This window comes from Peromyscus eremicus, chromosome 6, assembly GCF_949786415.1.
Source record: "Peromyscus eremicus chromosome 6, PerEre_H2_v1, whole genome shotgun sequence".
NCBI lineage: Eukaryota > Metazoa > Chordata > Mammalia > Rodentia > Cricetidae > Peromyscus > Peromyscus eremicus.
In genome coordinates this window covers 44,252,900-44,275,532 of record NC_081421.1, presented here as the reverse complement: position 1 = coordinate 44,275,532, position 22,633 = coordinate 44,252,900, and the positions used below count along the sequence as shown (strand labels likewise).

Below are 22,633 nucleotides of genomic sequence, written 5' to 3'. Positions count from 1 at the left end.
TGCCATTTTCCACGGTAGGAGCACCCTTGCATTTGCTGAATGTAGCGATTAATGGCTTTTTAAAACTTGTTCTATTTCAAGAAGACATTTTCCTTTGGTTGTGTTACTGAACTCTCATAACAAATTACTTTTATACAGCCAGTGATTACACACATGTATGTTACGTTTATCTAGCATGTAAACTTCTGCATTCCAGATGCGTTACTATATTCAGGATTATTATTATTGATGAAAAGAAAAGGCCTGAGTGTTTTCTGGAAAACATGGCACTCTTGAATACATTTGGCTAAGATATAGATGCCCTAAAATTAAGCTCATTTTTTATTAATTGTACTGATAGCCACATATAACACAAATTTACCATATCTGAGTAACATAAAAATATAATTCAGTATAATTATGTTTGATTAAATCTTGTATTGTTTTCAATTAGTAGAATCTCAATTCCTAATGTTTTTTTGTCTGTCAGTTCAGTTTAAAATTTCTTTTAAACAAGAGATACATATTTTAATGTTACTCCACAGTCATAAATCTAACAACATTGTACAAAGATAACCAGGTATGGTGGCTCACACCTACAATCTCAGGATTTGGAAGGCAGGGGCATGAAGACTGAGCCAAGTTTGAGGCCAGCCTGGGCTGCAGAGTGACTGAGCCAAGTTTGAGGCCAGCCTGGGCTGCAGAGTAACTGAGCCAAGTTTGAGGCCAGCCTGGGCTGTAGAGTGAGTAAGTCCCAGATCAACCTGGATTACAAACTGGTATCCTGTCTTTAAAAAAGAAAAAAAAAATGCACAGAGAAATTTTTTAGTGTTTTTCTATTTTAATGCACTTCAGATGGTTTCATTAATGACAGTGTCATGAGCTTTGAGAAGTTTAAAGCAAACCATTATTTTATTATAACTCATACATTAAAAAAATTTCTCAGGATGTCAGACATTTTCAATCAGCCTTTAAAAGTTAAAAGTAATCAAGTATTTTTTAAAATACAAATCAGATAGTTGACAATCTCATAGGCCTGCCCAGCTTCTTCAATCATAGACCCAAGTGGATAATCTTTCTTGTCAATTGGTACTATTCACACTTCTCCAGAGAAAGCTGTATACCTTTCCCTTCTTTCCTCTCATGCTAGCGGTACGCTGCCATAGCCATATGGCATACAATGTACGCATTGTACACGGACAATACCGTATGTACACTACACATGATGCATTAAAATGTGTCCTATTACTCTTTGCTTAAAGGCAATGTCCCCGAACTAGTAAAATGATACTGCTTAATTTGAATAAAGGTAGGTTGGGTGAATTCTTTGCACATTACTGCAAAGTTACAGGTTTAAACAAAAGTTACAATTCTGTTTCTTATGTTTGGAATCATGTTGCAGAATGTATCCTACATGAAAAACAGAGAAGGAAATACAGGCAAGCCATCTTGCTTCACGGTGTGTCATACATGTACCAATGGTCTTTTTACATACAATTCTATGATGCATGATACAGTTAAGACCCAGACTAGACAGTGGACACAATTATTATAAAAAGTTATGCATTATGCTTCAGTACTAAAAATAAAATATATTCTTAAATAGTGAAAATAAGATATCCTTCATGTTTTTACATCACATTTCCTGTTTGACCATCCCCACACCTTTAATGAAATAATGTCCGACACTGTATTAAGCAATGACAGAATGTGGGCGACCTCTTGATGGTTACAGGCCTAAAACAGAACAGTGATTACCCTGTCAAATTGTTGAACTTCCTTCCTGATGTGTTTAGTGCATGATAAAATGTAAAAATAAAAGACAAACACCTTACTGACAAAAACCAAGAGTTCATCGGTGCCAGATTACAAATAGGGTCCGGATTAACTAGTTGCTACATCTTGCAGCCACTAAACCATCCATCATGGTATCCCTTCCCCCACCTAACTGTCAACTGTCAGCTGTGACTATTTGATTGGCCAGGGGGACACCAAAAGGTTTTCTGGGTCCTTCTCAAGAGAGGGATTCCATCACAGCCAAGCGCTGCCTCCACAGACCCGCATGCAGCAGTCACTGGCCATGGCCTAGAGCCAAAGGCCTCACCATCCAGTCTTGGGAGACTGGGACCCGTCCATGCAGGAGGGCAAGGAATGGGCCTGCGCTCCTTCCTTTTCCAACATAAAAGCAAGCCGCGGGTCTCTAGACACACCAAAGGTTTACGGGTTCTTTTGGACTGGAGAAGCAGGCACTTACAGTGAACACAGGGGGAGGCTTGGCAGAGGGCGGGGACGACCGTCCAAGAGGAGCTGCCAGCTAATCCAAAGCCATCGCCCCCGCCGCCGAGCTGCCCAACCTTGAGCCCAAAGAAACATAGAAAAACACAGGATCTCCAGGGAGCGAGAGGGAGGGGACTGACCCCAACCCAGGCGCGGGGCGACAGGTTGTGCGGGGATGCTAGGTATGGTCAGAGGCAGTCAGTGGCGGCCGCCAACACACCAGCTGTTGCGTGCCACACGCAGCCCCCAGCCTCGTACAGTCCGGGTGATCTCCTTGAGGCTCCGGGCGTTCAGATGAGCGGGAAGCGGCCCTGGCCGCCGTCGGGGTCCCCGGCACTACCGCCTCGAGGATGGCCCAGCACCGACACTGGCAGCACGACCTCCGCAGGGCTGAGCTGCTGCAGCCGCATGGACTCCTCATAGGTGGGCAGGTACTTGACCTCCTCGTAGCTGGGCAGCTGGAGGAAGACCGGCGACACCACCCGCAGCTCGTGCTCCGAAACGCAGGTCGGAGGCAGACGTCCGCCACCTCCTCGGCCCCGGCCGCCGCCACTGTCCAGCAGTGAGTCCAGCGAGCCTGCGGCCACTTCGTCGCGCAACAGAGCAGGCGAGTCGTCGTCGTCGTCGGGTTGCCCCGCGGTCCCCGGCGGCCCGGAGCCTCCAGCAGGCCCGGGTCGTGCCTGGCCAGGGCGCGCCTGGCCACGCGGGTACCTGCGTGGGCTAGGACAGATGATGCGCTGCAGGAAGTAGCCGATGGCGAAGAGGACCAGCAGGATGAGCAGCCCAGAGAGCTTGCGGACGAACCAGCCCACGTTGTCCAGGAAGGCGTGGAGCGGCAGCTTGCAGCAGCGCACGGCCGTGGCGTTGGCCGAGTCGCAGCAGCGCTCCCGCTCGCCGCACGCCAGCTCCGCGCAGCCCCCGCCGCCCCGCGAGGGCGCCACCAGCGCCAGCGCCAGCAGCAGCAGCAGCGGCAGCAGCGGCGGCGGCGCTGGAGCCACCGACAGGCCCTCGGCCGTGACCCCCGGGCCCCACATGGCCGGTGCAGACCTCCGCCGGCGTCCGGGACCGCGAGGCTCGGAGCTCCGTCTGGCCGCGCGACCGGGCGCGGCGGCGATGGGTCCCGCGCGCGCCACCTCCCGCGCCTCGGCTACCTGCGGCCGGAGCGGTGCTCACTTGGCCACGCTGGGGCGGGAGGAGGAGCCCGGGACGCGCCGAGGCTGCGGGAGGCGGCTGCTGCTGCTCACTGCCGAAGCCGCCTCGGGAGCTTGTGACCTCGAGCCGGGGCGCTGCGGCGCTGGGGTCTCGGGCGAAGCGTGCGGAGCCCCGGGGATCAGGAGAGGCGGCCTGCGCGGGGTCGCTCTGGGCATCTCGCCCGTCGCCGGCCGCGCTCTTCCTCCGGCACCTGGGCACCCCGCGGCGCTGGAAGGGTTAAGGCTGAGCTCTCAGCCCGGGAGCCCCTTGATCTTGATTAATTCAGCCGGCGCGCTCTTCCCCGCCAGACGGGCGGGGCGCTCTCTCGCACTAGCGTAGGTGTCTCAGTTTTAAGTGATTGGATTTCCCCGGGAATATTATTTAAATTGACTCGCGACCGGGTTTCGCTTACCATCTTTCTTGTGATCTTTCTGATTAAAAATGGATGATGGCCATTAATGGCCAATGCAGCCCCATTGCTGCCCTGAGGTTCCGGGGTGGGAACTGCTGGATAGTTCTGCTGACAGGTAGGTCCAGGTTGTTGGGGAGCCGGGACCCTAAGAAACTCCAGAACAGGTAAGAGAATTCTTTGGAGAGGCTCAAGTTACAGCCACGAAAGTAGCCCCAGGGGGACAGAGCAGCACTCTGTTGAGGTGACCCCAGCTCACCAAGGAGAAAGGAGAAGACCCTTGTTTCTCACGGGCTAACCTGATCCTGCCCTCTGCTCCACTACGCCCAGAGTGGAGAGCCGGGATTTGAGTGGCGAGGTGTAAGCAGTCCCCTCCTGCTGCATAAATTGCCGATCCGGAGGGGGAGCGGTAAGCGGCTGGCCAAGTTCCTGAGCAGAATGTGAAGGTCTTTTTCAAGGTTATTCTTGTTTGTAAAGTCTGACTTTAAAGGAAGTCTGTGTTTCCACTTAGTACTTGGATCAGTTTACCTCCGTGCAACCCACCGCCCGGGAAGTCTCAGCGCACCCAGACCCATTGGGCACATCTGTCGGGTGGTGGAGCCCCTGAAGAAGCCACTTTGACTGAGGCAGTATAAAACAGATATACTTGCACAGGAGGACTCCCTGAAGTGGGGGAAATTTCAAGGTCTTTGTGAGAAAGAAGTAAAAGCCAAAGGATATACAGAGACCATACAGACTCAGCAATGAGCCAGGCTTTCTCTCCTGAATAGAGAAACAGACCAAGATTGGATGGGTAGGGGGTGGGGGTGGTTGAGATGGGCTGCGCGTGGCCCAGCCTAAATGAAGACTCTGCTAGAACTTCTTTTGGTGGGAACACCCTGCTTTGCTTCAACTTCAAAATGATGCTTTGTTTTCCGGGAGAAGTGTCTAAGTGTCACTCAGACAGGAGACTGTGTGTCCTTGAGCACAGGGGTTTTCTAAGCTTTTGTGAAGCCGAAGCGTTTCTCTGGCCATGACTATGCGGAGGACCGGAGCCCTCATCTGCGAAGTTTAATTGACGTTGCTTTCAACCTATGGTCAGATAGGGAGAAGGAAGAGATTTGCTTTGAGTCACTGCCTTGGTTGTGCTGTGTTCTGTGTCCCCGTTCTTTTGCTGAATTTACACTGAAAATGTGGACTAAGTATGTTCTGTATTCAGGGAGCCCTGCTGGATGCTCACCGTAATTGAGAAAGTAAATTTAAAAACAAATGCCTCCCAAGAATGGGGTGACCCCCGTTCTGCATACCCTTTTCAACTGAACAGAGTCAGGGTAAATGCCCCGTGTCTTCCTTCTTCATGACTTTCCCAAAGCAAAAATAAAATCGGTGCATTTCAGATAGTCTCAGGGATAAGGGACGCTCATGGCCTGAGATGGGAGCGGGTGCAAAAATGAGAGAAATACAAGTCTCGTTAGGCTTTTGGAATCAGAGGTCCTGGGATTTCCGCCAGGCATAGCAGAAGCAATGGCAGATGGAAAGGGGTGCTGGGGGTTGTGTGGCTGCCGCTGAAACAGGAGAGTGGCTGCTTGGTGGTGTTTTGAAATATGAAACCAAAACATTGGATTTTTAAGTTACATTTTATATATTTCTTCTGAGGGGAGGGGTGTATTTGGGAGTCTTATATACATTTTATATATTTTTGGGTGGCGGGTGAAGGGTATATTTTCTCCTCCCCCTATGTAGGTCCCAGGAATCAAACTCATGTCTCCGGCCTTGGCAGCAGACACTTTTAAAGTCTGAGCCCTTTCAATGGTTCCTAAACAACAGCATTTTAAGTTGTTTCATTTCTGTCTTCTTTTAATGGGTTGGAATTGGTTTGCAGAGTTTTAGGGCACAGTTAAAGAACATAGGCCTGGTATACAATGAAACATTGAAAAGCCTTGTTTACATGAAAAGCAAAGAGTGAGCTCTGGAAAGCGAGTGTGGGATGGAGTTTTGGCTTTAGCTTTCCAAATGGATAGTCCCCAAAGCATCATCCATTAGACCCCTCTGCAGAAACGGTGCCTCTCTGTTCTCAGAGCTCACTTTCACTTACCTTTATTTGCAGGGTAATTATTGTGTATAGCCCTTTCAAGGAAAGAAAAGAAACCCTAGCGCTTTTAAAGCCTCACACAAGCATTGTTCGTTGCTCAGATTCTTTTATATATATATATACATACAAATAGAGCAAGCCACTTAGTGAGGAAGAGAGAAGTTATTACATGTTCCATAGGAAAGAGTACATTTTGTTAAAATTTGCACCAGGTTGTATTAATAAGTTCATAGGAGAGGGGAGGAAACAGAGAGTGAAAAGTGACCGTGGTAGTTTGAGTGTAACTGGCCCCTATACACTGGCACTATTAGGAGGCGTGGCCTTGTTGGAGTAGGTGTGGTCTTGTTGAAGGAAGTGTGTCACTGTGGGAGTGGGCTTTGAGGGCTCTCTTGCTCAAGCCCTGCTCAGTGTGACTCCGAGTCCACTTCCTGTTGCCTGCAAGATGTAGGACTCTCAGCTCCTTCTTCAGTACCACCTCTGCCTGCAAGCTGTCACGCTCACTGTCCTGATGATAATGGACTGAACCTCTGAAACTGTGAGCAAGCCTCCCCAATTAAATGTTTTCCTTATAAAAGGTTACATGGTCATGGTGTCTCTTCACAGCAAAAGGAACCCAAAGACAGTGACTGACTTTAATCCAGAAAGCATGGTGTGTTGGAATATAGCTTGCTAAAAATTATGAACATTACATGCTGGAGAGATGGCTTAGTTGGTAATGTTACTACTGTGAAAGCATGAGAAACTGAGTTTGGATCTCCAGCAGCCATGTAAAAAGCTGGGTGGGACAGCACATGTCTGAGGAGGTGGAGACTGACAGAGACCACAGGTTTGCCAGCCAGATGCCTAGCCAAATTAGTGAGCTCCGGGTGTAGCAAAAGACTCTCTCAAAAAATAAGGTGGCTAGCAACTAAGGAAGACACTTGATGTCAACCCATGGCTTACGCATGTGCACACACACATATATACTTATATACAAATGCATGTACACACAAACGTGCGCGCGCGCACGCATACACACACACACACATATGCACGCACACACACGTGCACGCACACACACACTTAAATTAAGAACATGAGCGGAGCTGGTCACAGTGGCGTATGTGTTCCTGGGAGCTGTCTTGAGAGCTTGAGAAAAACCAAGTGTACCCATCATGACGTCCCTTCTAGCCGTCACACTGGAACAGAAGGACCTTTCCTCCCTTCTGTCTGCTGACCTTGGGCTCTTGCCTTCAGGCCCGAGACACAACAACCTTAACCTTTTCATTTTCCTTCTTCAAAATGTCCAGGCATGGGCGGTTTGGAAGTGTAAACAATCCAGTCTGTAAGAAGCTCTTAGTGCATGCAGCGTGGTCCTCCTTCCTATTGATATTACATTACTGTAATTGATTTATTAAATACCCTCCTTTTGTGGAGTCCCTTCACTTGTGATAAGTCCTCCCTGAGTAACAGTTAATTAAGGGTTTTATGTATATGTGCATGAATGTGCCTTCCTAGAAATGATTTGTGACTTGAGATAATCTGCTTTGGAGGTTTTTTTTTTTTTAATTTTATAATATTTCTGCCATCACTCATTCAATAAATATTTAATGTGGGCCCTTCTCTGAGCTAGATACTCCATCCCACTCTGGGGATGTTATGAAATCAAGCCCTTCTCTGTCCTCTGGGAACTTATTGGAGAGGGGTTAGAGCACAACAGATAAACAGTCAGAACGATGAATTCACATCCCATTGGTGAATGCCTATGATGGGAAAGTTCAGAGTTCTCATAGTTTTTACCCTGGCCTCTTATGGGGATGACATGGGCTTGGAAGACCTCTCCAGAAAAGACCTCTATAAAACAGGACTAAAAAGCAGGAGACAGGAATCTCTAGGCAAAGGAAACTTTATAAAGATAAGTCTCCAGGGTGGCAAGATCCTTCATCCAACATCTCGTAAGTCTGGAAAAAGCAGAGTAGCTTCAACTGCAGTATTTGCTGCTGTAGATAGGTTTTAGGGAGCTGAAGCCTCCCCTACAACCATACAGTAGAACTCCAACCAGCTTCCCTCCAGGGGTCTAGGTGGTGATTGTTATTTTCAGTTCCCTTGGAGACCAGGAAGGAGATCACAGGACTTCCTGTTCTTCCTGTCTTCCTATCCTTGACTGGCGTAGAATTCAGATTTCCTCTTTCAACGTTATGAATTCCCAACTAGCCAACAAAAGGCTTCTTCAAGCCACATGCTAAGAGAAAAATCAAAGTAATGTGCTTTGTCTCTTCTGTTTAAACGATATGCAAAAGGAGCCGGGATTCTTCTTCCAGAATTGAAGTCAGAAACAAAGGTTGGGAAAGGCCCGTAGGAACCTAAGGGTCTTCTCACTATGTAACCACAGGTTGGCCTTAAATTCACATTTGTATTTGGTTTTACAATTTTCCAAAGAACTTCCATGTACATTATTTTGTTTTTCTCCTTATTTAATGTCTGTGAGATAGGTTAGGTTATTATTACCCTTTTACAAGCCAACATGGTTAAAATGCCTGAATTGGGCTGAGGGTGTAGCTCATTGGTAGAGTACTTGCTTAGCACGTGCAAGTTCCAAGATTCAGTACCTAGAACCAAAGACAAACAGATGGACAGACAGACACACATCTGAATCACAGAATAATTTAGCGACAATACTGAACGTGAAACCCGAGGCCTGTCAGTCTAAGTCCAGCTAAAAAGGTTGAGTGGGCATCTCACCCTCTGTTGAGTTGGACCAATGTCAGGAGGAACGCTGTTCTTCACCTCACAGCTCCTGAAGCGTGGAAAAGGCAAGTTATAGACCAATGAGGGAACCGGGCATGGTGTTCTTTAATCTCAGCACTCGGAGGCAGAGGCAGGCAGATCTCTTGAGTTCAAGAACAGCCTGGTCTACAGAGCGAGTTGCAGGATCTCCAGGGCTACACAGGGAGACTCTGATTTGAAAAACCAAAAGAAAGACTCATGAGGGTGAAGCTGGGATTAGTCTAGACCATGAATATGAAGTTCTTCTGAAGAAATAAAACTTTTTTTTTTTTTTGTTTTTTTCAAGACAGGGTTTCTCTGTGTAGCTTTGCGCCTTTCCTGGAACTCACTTGGTAGCCTAGGCTGGCCTCGAACTCACAGAGATCCGCCTGGCTCTGCCTCCCGAGTGCTGGGATTAAAGGCGTGCGCCACCACCGCCTGGCGAAATAAAACTTTTATTTCTGTCATTTTGTGGACACTTTTAGTAACCCGTTACTAGTGCTTCAGGTAGTAATGTGACTAACTAGTTATTTTTATTTTTATTTCTGCAAACAAATTCTCTTCTCCATTACAATTGATCCTTACCAATGAACCAAGTCACCTAATGCTAATCAGTACACAATTATATATACTTTCAAAAATAAGGATATATTGAGTTCTGAAACAAATAAATATACAATATTATTTACTAATGACTTCAATTTCTATATTTATTACATATTTGTTTTTATTGTAGGGATTGAACCTAGGGCTTCGCACATGCTAGGCAAGATTTCTGCTTCCGAGCTCAACCACCAGCTCTGAATTTTTAAAGGACTTACTTATTTATTATTTTATGTGTTTGTGTGTGTGCCTGAGTGTACACACGTGCAGTACAAGTATGCAGGTGAACGGAAAGTCTAGAAAAGGGTACCTCGACTCCCTAGAACTGAAGTTCCAGGCCGTTGTGAGCCACATGTGGGTGCTGGGAACTGAACCTGGTTCCACTGAAAGAGCAGCGTGTGCTCTGAGTCGCTGAGCCATCTCTCCAGACTCCAGCCTTGAGCCTTTGCTCCATAACAATTTATCAGTTAATTTCTCATAGCAACCTTCTAAGGAAGAGGTTAAAAACATCCATGTCATTGCTGACACTATGAAAACTAAACCATAAATATTATGAGAAATAACCTTTAGTGAGGCCCTGGCTATCTGAAATTAGAATTCCAGTTCTGATAGCTGAACGAGTTTCTCTCTCATGCTCATTTTAAATTGTTAGCTTGCTGAAGTTAGAATGTATTTTTCAGAGGCTGACGGGGTAGCCAGATGCTCACATTGGCAGAAAAGTCATATAGCATGAAATTATTTCTCCTTATGAGGTGAAACATTGTTATGCTCCATTATTTCCAGTTGAAGCTGGTAATATACCTTTGCCTCCTTATCACAAGGGGAAATTGCTTGTGACATCCCACCCTGTGCATTCTCTGTAAACCTGGGTGCATCATGCGGGGGCTGTTCATGCTCTGGCCCGTGCTCAGGCTTTGTACTCACAACAGCACTGGGGCCATAACTGTGAGCTTGCTGTCTGCCTTGATTGCTGGGACACGATATCTGTCACCAACAGCTTAAGAGTGGAAGGATTTACTGTCTCAGGTTTTCAAAAGTTTCAGTTCCTAGTCGTTGGTGATGGTGCAGGCCACGATGGTGGAGGGAACACATGGCATGGTGGACAGGAAGCAGAGAGAGAGGGACTCAGAACAAGATACAGCCGCCGTGATATGCCACTTCCTCCAGCTAGGCTTGACCTCTCAAAGTTTCCCCTGTCTCCCCAAATTGCTCCACAGGCTGGGGATCAAGCCTTCAAGACAGGATCCTTTTGTGGGGAAGATTTCATATGTAAACTCTAGCAAGGGCTGTGGTCCATCTACCCAGCATTCTTCTTCCTGGGCTGAACGTAATAAATAATTGTCCTCTGAGGGGCCCCCAACTGGATCGGGCCCTCTGAATGGGTGAGACAGTTGATTGGCTTGATCTGTTTGGGAGGCATCCAGGCAGTGGGACCGGGTCCTGTGCTCATTGCATGAGTTGGCTGTTTGAAACCTGGGGCCTATGCAGGGTCGCTTGGCTCGGCCTGGGAGGAGGGGACTGGACCTACCTGGACTGAGTCTACCAGGTTGATCTCAGTCCGTGGGGGAGGCTTTGTTCTGGAGGAGGTGGGAATGAGGGGTGGGTTGAGGGGAAGGGGAGGGGGGGCGGGAGGGGGGAGAACAAGGGAATCCGTGGCTGATATGTAGAACCGAATTGTGCTGTAAAATTAAAAAAAATAATAAAATAATTCTATAAAAAAAAAGAGTTAACAGTGTGTTCTCTCAGCACACTAACATGTAGATAATTAATTAAAACTAATCAAGGGATTCTAAGGTATGCTTTACAATAAATGTACAGTTCTGAAAAAAAATAATAAATAATTGTCCTCTGAGACACTTGTCTTAAAGGATTGTGAATCTACCCCCACATATTTGAAATTTCTCCTAGCAATTCCCATTGAAGATGTATCCCATCATGGATTTGAAAAGGCACCTCAAATATCCTCTTCACCTTCTTTTCCCTCCCTGCTGCACACCCTCCATCCAGCACCTTGGCTTCAGTGAGTGGCTCCAGGATACAGCTGCTCAACATCTGTTCCTGAGATGTCACAGCTTTCTCCGTGAGTGCCGTGAGTGCCGAGGGCTCCTTCCCTGCCTCTGCAGGTCTGATGCCCTCTCCCCTCCAAAGCCTTACTCACCCCAGTTCCACCTTCTCCAGCTGGAAGCTACGCCTCTCTCTTCATGGAATCTCTTTAGCACTTTCTCCTCGGGGGGCCGGGGGATTCTCATCTTCTCTCTCATGTTTCTGGTGGGTTAGTGCACCTTGTAACCTTCGGGGTTTTAGAAATAAGCTTCTATTAGAAATGTGTTCTATCAGAAATTCACGAGGCAACGTGCTCAGATGTTCTTTTGCAGGAGCCACCTTATTGTTAGAATAGTTTAACCCTATGACTGCTGGACACAAGTCATAGACCTTCTTTCTGACAGGCGTTACCCACGTGTGTATAGACTCCCTGGGCTGAAATGAAGGCAGCACATCCATGAGTGGCTTGGAGGACACAGACTGCCACAGCCACACTGTCCCAGAACCTTTGCCAAGTGGTGTATCATGCCACAGAAAACATTTTTTATGGAATTTGCCTAGATTTACAAAATCGCATTTCCAACATGTATTTCCTTGCAAGTAACAACAATTCCATGGCCCTGATACCTGCAACATGTAGTGTTTTTCTTTCTTCCCTGTGGTTTCTTCTTTCAAACCCAAAGTACATTTCTGCCTTGCTACAGAGACCTGGAATTTGAAGAGTGAGCACTAAATTAGCCTGTGATTTGCTTCCAGAAGCCCAGACGCTCCAGCTACTAGAAGATGGAAACTTCACATTTCTGCTGTTGGCACCTGAGCCAGTCTTGAAGGCTTTGCTTTTGGATTTCTTCCTTAACCTTTTGCCCCTCAGCGCTCTATCACAGGTTGGCTCAACCTTGGAGGGTGCGCTTCCCCATGGGTAGAATTCTGGCCGCACTCTGCCAGTGAGATACTGGAAGGCAGACAAGGGGGTTTGAGGGTTTCTAACAACTCCTGTGTGGGTCTCTCCAGGCTAACTGATGTTCCTAATTCTGCAGGAGACCCCACCATAAGACCAGGACCTTCCTTCTTTCAATTGGTGGCCATCTCCAGGCTGCCTACCTTTCCCTGGCAGATTCTTAGCACTTCTTATAACCAGTTTCTTGTTTTAAATTCTCTCTGTTAAAAACTCAGAGGCTCATTTTCCTGTTTGGACCCTGTATTAATTACTTGTCTTGTTGCTGTGATAAATTACCCGACAAAAGCAGTTTAAGGGAGAAGTTGGAGGGGGCAGTCTATCATGGCGGGGAAGTGGTGGCCACAGGAGCTTGAGGCAGCTGGCCATATCACATCCTCCAGTCAGGGAGCAGAGAATAATGAACGCTGGTGCTCAGCTCACTTTCTCCTTTTTATCCAGCCCAGGACCCCAGCTCATGGGATGGTGCCACCCATGTCAAGAAACCTAATCTAGATATTCCCTCCAGGACACGCCCAGAGACTTGTCTCCTAGGTAGGGTGACGGTCAACAACAGCCGTCACAGATTCTGACTGACGCAGTGCCACTGAACTGTGCTCTCCACATCCAGAATGCAAAGACAGTGAATTATCTTCGGATTCTGCAGACTGACCTGAATGCTGTTTCCCTTTTCCCGTCAATATGGCAGAAAGTTGACTGCAAATATCAGCCACAACACACAGTGTACTAGCTCTGTGACCTTGGGCACTTGATCTCTGGGTTTGCAATTCTTAATCTGTAAAATAAAGAGCACAGTGCTGGGTGCCTTACAGAGAGGTGAGGATTAAGCAGATGGATACTTACCAAGTGCCGAGAGTACTCTTGGGCACGGTGAGTGTGCTATAGGTGTTAGCCATAATTACTGTTTAACCAGAAAGAGTATGAAACCCCTCCTTACTTGGCTGTTAAGTTTGATTCTTAAAATGGTGAGCTACTGTAGTGGGTAGCTGTTCCAGCTTTGACCTGGAAGTACTCCCCCTAGTGAGGCTTCTGGTAACTGCCACGCCTACCTATGACCCACCCCTGGGGTGGGGACAAGACAGGAGCCCTTAAGACCTGAGATCCAGAAGTGCTGGCGCTCTTGGTTCCTTGTGATCCTGGATGCTGGGTGTTAGACCGAGCAGAGTTCTCCAGAGAACCCCACTGGACTGTACCTCACCTCTCCCGGATCCTGTAATCAACCCCTTTACTGGCTGTAAGTTACCCCAAAATAAACCTTTTTAACTACACGGAGTTGCCTTGTTAATCCCCATAATAAGCTACAAGACTAATTTTTCTTAGGGTGCTCATTAATTAAATTTGCAACTTGTCTACCAGAATCAGCTACAAACGGATCCCATTAACATTGTAAAATTTGGTATTTGGCTCTTAGGCTTATCATGGGCAATACTCTAAGAATTAGCAACATGTCTTTCTTATAGTGTTTGAGAAAGGGTTGGAGGTACCAGATCTCCTATGAAATTCTCCTTTTAAATCATTTTTTTTAAGAATTCTAAGCCCTAAAGCTGTGTTTTCCTTATGCACCCGTGAACACTTGCTCTTTTATCATCAGGGTAATTGTGTAAATGGTTGTGAATCCTGTTCTGTTTTAGTAACTAGAAAATGTGGAACTAAATTTAAAGTTATAATATTTATGTTGGCTGTTCTTTTTTATATTTATCTATTTTAATAGGACCCTGGTTTTCTCACTCTGTTGATTGATGGATGATGATTAATTGGTTGACTGAAATATGGACTCATGTATCACAGGCTGGTCTCAAACTTGCTATGTAGCTGCAGATGACCTCGAACTTCTGATCTTCCTGCTTCCACCTCCCAAGTGCTGGGATTATAGTCATATACCACCGTGCCTGGTTTATATGGTGCTGGGGATGGAGCCCGGGGCTTGATGTGTGTTATGCAAACACTCTACTGACTAAGCAATAACCTCAGTTTATTTGTGCCACTTATAGTCATGTTGTAAGTGATTCTTTGTGATAAGATATACTATAAATAACACTAAACCTGTAGGATTTTCAGAACATGTTATGGATTTTTTTTTTATCACCACAGTCCTTTTAGAATACAATCTTCAATGCAAAAAATAGTCACATTCTTCATTATGTTTTCTCAGCTTGGCGTGTTCTGGCATGCTCAAATGTTTTGGTCTTGTGTTGGTCATTTTGTTTCAGAATCAACTGTAATAGCCTTTACCAAACTTTCATGGGACATGAATTCTGTGGTATGCTATTCTTGTTTAGAAAAAATGGTTTGTGGTCAAATCAGTTTGGGAACTGTCCAGTGAACTTAATTACCTCATCCTTTTCTAGAACCTTTATTTTCTTAAGGAAACAATGCAGGGTGGAAATGCCCCAGTAAGTGACCAAGAAGCCCCACCACCTTCCTCCTCTGTAATTTTTTCCTTACCTGAAATTCCAATTATACTTTGTGGGGCATACATGAGCTACATATATGCCGAGAGAAAGTTAGCTCAAGTTGTTTACCCAGAAATTAGATACAAATGGTGCCAAGAGGAAGTTAGCTCAAGTTGCTTATGCTGAGATAAGATACTAAGATCAGGAGATGATGTCAGTGCATAAACAACTCCTAAACAAGAAAATGAGTATAGGGTGACCTTTAAAATGATTGGTCAGTTCCTTTACCCCCTCCTAGGGTTCTGAGGTTTTTGTTATAAAAGAGGCTTACTGCCTACCAATAAATGAGTTCTTGCTTGACTTGACTTCCTGCTGTGTCTGATTGTCTCCGGGTAAGAGGAAGGCTGGGAAACAGGTGAGCAGGGCACTTACCTTTCCTCGGTTCCAGGCCACCTCTTAAGAGGTGACCTAAGTTCCTGGTGGGGCAGGACCCCACAATACTTTGAGTCTGTGGGCTCTCTCTCATGGGATAATACTGTCAAGGTTTTGCTTATATAGGCTGGTGCTTGTTCATGTAGTCCATAAGGAAAGAATGAAAGGGCTGTTGTTAGGATCTGAATGTGAAATGTCTCCCATAGTCTCATGGTTTTGACATGGTCCCCAGTTAATAGGACTATTTTGGAAGGTTGTGAGACCCTTAGGAGGTGGAGTCTCGCTGAAGGAAGTGAGACACTCCCAACAGGCCTTGAGGTTTTACCCTGGCCCTGCTTCCTGCCAGGTCTCAATTTCCTGGTCCAGGGACAGGCAATGTCATACTTCTGCTGCCACAGCTGTGAACCGCTCCCACCACAGTGCTCTCGACATCGTGACGAGCTGTATCCTCAAGCTGGGCACCAAAAGAGTTGCTTAGTGTTGGGTATTGGTATTCAGCAGTGAGAACAGTAGTGAACGCAATTGCTCACCCTCAGTTAGGAGTGTTCCTAAGGTGAGGAATTGTAAAGACACGTTAAAAAAATAGGATTACACGCTGGGCAGTGGTGGCGCACACCTTTAATCCCAGCGCTTGGGAGGCAGAGGCAGGCTGATCTCTGTGAGTTCGAGGTCAGCCTAGTCTACAAAGTGAGTTCCAGGACAACCAGGGCTGCTCAGAGAAACCCTGTCTCTAACCCCCCACCCCCAAAAGGACTAAAGTAATAAAAGTCAATTATTTGAAGGTAAATGCATATTTTTAAATGAGGTACCTTCACTGTTTTTGCCTAAAATCTACTAGTCTAGGCCGAGATAAAAGTGCGGAGGCCTGATCCTTCATGTGACACTTCAGCTGTTGGTGTCAGGCAGCCAGGGTTTAGCATTAGACAGAGCCAGGTTAGATATGAGTCTAAGGATGGGCTTAGAGGGGTTAGCTGAGAATTGTTTTGACTGACATGCTTGGGAATTAAAGGAATTACTTTTAGGTACATTTCTGTATGTATAACCCCCAAATACCAGACACGATTTTATTAAGATTGTCAAGTCTAATCTATAATCAAGTTGTTCAGAAAGACCTTTCACCTTGATCTCCCTTTTGCTAAAGCAGAATGAAAAAGTGAACCCCGTAGGATGAGCACCCTGCGCCCGACGTTGCTTCCACAGTGTAGCAGTACAGCGACAGAACTCTAGATTCTTCTTTGTAAGCGGTATGTTCTCACAGAGTTGGCAGTCTCTCTCTTCTTTAAATCATCTGTTTGTTTTTTATTTATATGTACGTGTGAGGTCTTACACACTGTGCATCCTGCAGAGGACAGAAGAGGATGTGAGATCCCTGGAACTGGAGTTACAGATGGTGGTTGTGAGCCACCACGGGGTGCTGGTCCTCTGGAAGAGCCGCCACTGTTCTTCACCTCTGAGCCGCCCCTCCAGCACCCTCTGACAACCTCCTGCAGCAGCACAGGCTGTCCATCATAACCGCTAGCCTGTGTCTCATGCCTCCTAGTCACAAAGTCTTTGTACATATATCACCTCATTCATTACATTGACAGGAGGGATCAAGGGAGCCTTGGTAGGCCCAGTTCAGCATGTGTGCAGCTAAGAGTTAAAGCCCTGGACTCAGACAGATGTGATTTTAAATTTAGTCCTGACACTAACTCTGTAGCCTTGGGCAGGTAGGTCACTTAGCTGCTTTGAGCCTCAGTTCCGTTCTCTATGAAATGAGAGTAATAATAAAATCTAATTTATAAGGTTTTTATAAGGATTTAATCGCAATCCAAAGGTCTTGGTGCATACTAAGTGCTCAGTAAATGCATTATATAGAGAATTTAGAAGAAAATGAAATTCGAGAAGAGTCATCTATTCAAGGTGACGGAAACAGGGAGAGCTACAATTCCAACTCTGGTGTTCTTATTCACAGTAGTGAAACCATAGGGGCCCTGAGCTGGGTCAGCTGCCTGTCAGGAGTATCTCTGCTGACCCTGCCCAACAGCACTCTAGCACCAGCTCTACCGCTGTACCGGGAGAGAAGTGTGTGTGTGTGTGTGTGTGTGTGTGTGTGTGTGTGTGTGTGTGTATGGGGGTGTCTGAGTGGTAATTACAAGTTAAAACCCAAGTGAGGCCACTTAGGATGAGCTTGGGTCAATGGTTCCTAATCACTGTGAGACTTGTGTCCACTGAGATGGTGTTCACGGAGTGAGCAGGTGGGTGTTAGCTCTTGCTGAGGAGTCATTGTGGGTTAAGCCCCTGCTCTGCAAGGATTTGGAATGGGCCCAGCCCATACCCAGCAGGGGAGAGCCCTAGACAAGCTGTGGTTTATTCCCTCTACTCAGAGGGGAAGAAAGAAGTAGCAAGGCTTTCTCATCCCCAGTATTTTTTAACAGTCATGTTTATAAGCTCTATCTACATAATCCAAAATAAAATATTTAAGCTCCTTAATAGGCTCTTAGAAGCGAAGATTTGGCAAGCTCTTCAGTGTACATTTACTGCATCTTGGGTTTGTAGTTACAGTAAGCCAGTATGTATTTTTAGGTGGAATTTAAAGTTTACACTTACATATTAGATGCATAAAAGAACACCAGAGGATAGGATATTCCCAGGATGCTCTGCCAACATTTGCTATTCACTACCATTAATTGGGAATAACAAAAGCATCAGATGTTGTAAAACTGATATCTTGGACTCTGTGAGGCTGGGTAAAAGGGAGGGCCCTCTGGGGAGGAGGCTGGTCCCAGCATAGAGGTTAGAATTGAAGGCTGAGGAGGAGTCAGGAGCTGGACAGACCTGTGGATGCTTGTGAAATACAACAGATCTTACGATCTATCAAGTGCAGTAGCTGAGTGTGATGGGTACTTGTTATTCCAGCTCTTGGTGATCCAGGCAGGAAGATAACAGTGTTTGAGTTGCAGGTTATGCTGGGCTATGGAGTCAAATCCTGAAATGAAACGAAATAAGGGAAATAGAATAGACACATAGCACTGGGTGTCAGAGCACATATACCATAAACCGAGGAGGTAATTCTCCTTTTCCCAGCTCTATGCTAATATACATACCTCCTTGTCTCCTGACTCTCCTATGACCTCTGGTAGAAACTGTGGCTTATCTTTGATATGCTCCATTTTATTTTACATGGTTGTTGTTTTGTTTGGAGACAGGGTCTTACTTTGTAGCTTAGGCTGGCCTTGAACTCAGAATCTTCCTCCCCAGCCTCCCAGTGCTGGGATCACAAATGAGTGCCACCAGACTCTGTCTGTATATCATCTTACAACCTCCCCTCAGCTGGACTCCATGGCTTTCCTCCTTTGAACCAAAAGAACAGAGCAAAAATGAGTCAGGATGACTTTCAAGGCCAGGTTATGAAACACAATATGGCTTTCATACTTCCCTCCCACCCCCCACCTCTGTCTTCCTCCTTCTCTGTCTGGATAGGACATAGAGAGACCTCCATGTAGACAGTATAGTTGACAGCCCCACTCAGGTTGTTAGCCAATATCCAGTATCATGTGAGTAAACTAGCCTGCCAAGGACCCCTGCCCTCATGTCGCTGCTGAGGTCACTGGGGAACAGCCACACTACACCACTGTCCCTCGTAGTGGATAGCTGTTCTGTCCATGTCCTTGAAACACGGCCCCTAGATATGTAGCGGGTAACTGTCCTAACGACCTATGACCTTGAAGTACCTGCCCCTGGGGCGCGGCTCAGGGCTACCCTTAATACCTGAGATGCACTAGGCTTCTGTCTTCTCTCCCTGGTGGGATTTGGATGCTGGGACAGTCTCAGGTAGATGAACAGCATGGGACTGTGCCCCACCTTTCCAGGACCCTGTGACAATTCCTCTGTTCTGTCTTGTGAGTTTTCCTTTTTGAATAAATCTCTTTGCCCTTTCAGCAGACTCTGGATTTCTCTCTTTAGTCACTATGCTTCATTTCAATTCCTGGCCCAGGGAACCAACCGAGGAATGGAGTAAGTGGCCATTATAATTTTAAGGTGATTTGTTATAAAACCACAGGAATGAGAGTGAGATATCTCAGCTAATTATGAGAACCCCTGAGGCCATCAAGTGTGTCTTGTGTCCATCTGTCTGTCTAGGTAGCTCAGCTTTGTCTTCTGTCCAGTGATCACTGCTCAAGAAGCTGTCCCAAGCACAGTGCCACCAACTCTCTCGACTGCAGTGGGCACAACCAGAGCCATCTTGAGCCTTCACATGCAGCATGAGAACTGTGAGCAGCTCTGCAAATCAGCTGGAGGGAAAGGAAAGGGGAATAGCATGGGCAGTGAGGCCCTGTTCTGCAGGTGTATGTGCCTTCTGGGACCCTTTTATAGATAGCTGGTTGCATGTTGCTTCCGCCTATCACATACGTCTTCTAAATAGGAAGAAGAACAAAATTTTAAAAGTGCATGCCAGTTTTTAAAACTGTGTCTGCCATTGCCTTGAGAAAGCCACACCCAAGTAATACTTTATACCACACTGAGAAGATGAGGATGTCCCCACTACCCGTTTAAGAGACCTGGGAAGTGTAGTTTAGTAGGTGAGTGCATTCTCCAAACCACATGGAGGGTCTGCTGGCTTAAAAACAAACAAGTTGTCTTCTCTGCATGTGCTTGGGGGGCGGGGATTTTAGCGAGGCTGCAGAGAAAAAACATATGTGACCATGTGACCATGCCTGACCTCAGCCAGAATGAGGGCCTCAGGAAATATGAACCCTGAAGTGGTCAGGAGAGACAAATAGAATTCATGCAGTAGCAAGCTTGGGACTTCAGAAGTCTTGGCCCCTTGGTACCCTCTTCTGTATGGTGGTTTGGGAGTGGTACAGTGAGTGTGTTAGGCACCTTCTGAACAGTGTATTCGATGAGGTTGTTTCTTCAGACTGGGAGCATCTTGGCCTAGCCAGGGGCATGTGGGATACAGCAGGCATTACCAACAGGCTTTGATGAGTTACCTAATATGGTCATGGGAGAAGCTGGTGTTATACTCACTGGATGGGAGTTTCTCAATGAGGAGGGAGGAAAGTTACTAAGAGGCCATCATAGATGCCATCTCAGAGTCTGGCTCACGTGAGATCTGGACTGTGAGGTCATTTAGTTGAAGGCATGAACACTCCGAGAGCAAACATCCTGTCTGTAATCTCAAATTTTCTCAGCAGTGTTGTTCTCTATTTCAAGAAGTTCCAAGCAGGTCCTGGCTGTAGGCAGTTCTCCACTAAGCAGGGAATTGGAAACCCAAGTCCCTTTCATTTCTCAGATCCTTCTTCTTATCTTTCTATCAGTTTGTTTACAGTCTGTGGAGGTTGAATGAGCATGCAGGAGGGGTGGCTTGTATGTGGAGCCAGGCTGTGTGTGTTGCGTTGACTTGAAATCATGAGACTACATCTCATGGCAAAAGAGACTGGGAAGTAGAAACTGCAATGTACTTAGGAAGCAGGGAAATGGGGTTAGTAAGCTGCTGGCCAGTGTCTTCCGTGGAGAAGACAGCAAAGACCAGGCCAAAGATGGAGCCTTGGTTCGTAAAACCTTAAGGGGCTGTGGATGTGGCTCACTCATAGAGTGCTTTCCTAGCACTCATGAAACCCTGGATCACATAAAGGTGACATGGAGGCACGTGCCTGTAATTCCAGCACACAGGAGGCAGGGGGACCAGAAGTTCAAGGTCTTCCTAGACTACATAGCAAATTTGAATTCAGCCTAAGCTGTGAGAGACTGTCTCAAGTCAAGTCAAATCAAATGAATAAAATCTTAGGGTTTTAATGCTATTTAATTCATCGTTTAGTTTAAACTTAGTTCCGTTTTAAGTCAAGTCAGTGAACTCTGCAGAGTTCCCAGAACCTATGCTAGGCTCTGTGAAGGCACCGAAGGAGGAACCAGGTCCAGTGTTACCCTTGCCTTACCTTGAGGAATGCAGTGAGAGGAGACAGATGCATATAAAGAAGTGTGAGGTTGGATGGATGGTTGCTAGGCCAGAGGAAGCTTCAGAGGTGCTCAGATTAGGTGTTGGTAGAGCCCACGAGTGAGAAGATGGTGCTTCAAAGCTAGCAGCAAGCAGTCAACATTAGCATCTAACAGGGGATGCTCTAAGTTTGATCCCTGGACCCAGAAGCCCCTGTGTCACTTGGTTAGAATCCACTGAGTAAGGAACCCCAGGGCAGAGTCTAACAGTCTCTGCTTTAGCCAGCCTGCCAAGTGATTGCGCTAATACGTCAAGTTGGAGAGTGTGAGTATCATAGGTCGTTTTCTTTGTTGTGATGAAAAGATATGCTGACAACAGCAACTGAAGAGAGAAAGGCTTTATTTTAGTTCACAGTTCAAGGTGTAGTCCATCATGGAAAGGAAGTCCAGGATTCTCTTCCCAGGGAGTGTCCTTCCTACAATTAAAGATGGGCCTTTCCACATCAATTAATGTAACCAAGATAAACCCACACATGTCCATCTCCAGGTGATTCAGTCAAATTGACAATTAGCCCTAACAGTCATAGTGAGCTTTATCTATGATCAGCTCAGCAGTTATGTCTCTGTTTTGCTTCTCTGTGTTTAGATGTTCAGGCCTTTCAATGATGTAAGGTTTTCTTTCTGTCTGCTACAAGCTGCAGAAATATAAAGTAGGAATTCCGCTGCTTATGACCGAGCATTTACTTGGAAGAGTCAAGGGCTTTTCCAGAGGAAGCCAAGACTCAAGGAAGTATTGGTGCTATTGGCTTTTGAATACATCAGCTGTTTCCTGCAATGAATTTCATGTGTTCTATTACAGCTTTCCCAGTTGATTCTTCTAACAGTGTGATTGATCACTCTTTGGGCACAGTTTTTCCCTATACAATTAAGGTATTTGGACCTTCCCCCAACTGTGCTGACAACCATGACATAGGCAAGACTTCCCTTTTCCAGGCTCTTGTTTCACCTTTTTAGCATTAGAATCAGATGTCTGCCTTCTGTAATTATCTCCTTTAGCAAGCATCCAAGGCCAGGGCCATCTCCAGACAAAAGCATTTTATCTGAGATACTTATCATACATGCAAGGACAAACAGCAGACAGAAAAAGCATTCCTTAATGCTGAATTAAGGTAAATATCTATACATAGACACCGCCTAGGCCAGGCTGATGTAAGTAAGCTTAGACCCTCCTTTCTTCCACAGCCCATAGCACCTCTAGACTTCCCCTCTAACAGTACTCAGAACAAAAGGGCCTTTTCATACCAGGTACATCAAGCTATGACACAGGCTTCCTAGCTACCGACTTGCCCCACTTGAGCGGAAAGTGGTGGAGCCAGAGAATTGCGGATTGTATGTGTATTTAAACTGGACTTGGAAGAGATGGAAGGAACTTAGAACAATGAGAGGACAGAGAGAAGGTAAGTATGAGAACAGAACTGAAGCTGTGCAGAGAGATTTTGACTTAGAAGAATAAAGTGAATGGACTAAAGAGCTCAGTGCACATAGATTCATTCGAGTATCCCTCAGATTAATCTGCCACTGGTACCTTCTCTTCTTGAACCCTGGGAAAAGACTATAGA

General features: G+C 46.2%; 1 protein-coding gene across 1 annotated transcript; it reads right to left on the bottom strand.

Annotated features, from left to right (window-relative positions):
- Positions 1-800: 800 nt before the first annotated feature.
- On the bottom strand, positions 801-3,290 carry C6H3orf80 (chromosome 6 C3orf80 homolog). The gene has a single exon (XM_059264724.1). It carries the CDS (start codon positions 3,288-3,290, stop codon positions 2,547-2,549), a length of 744 nt encoding a protein of 247 aa, XP_059120707.1. The 3' UTR covers positions 801-2,546.
- Between the last annotated feature and the right edge of the window lie 19,343 nt (positions 3,291-22,633).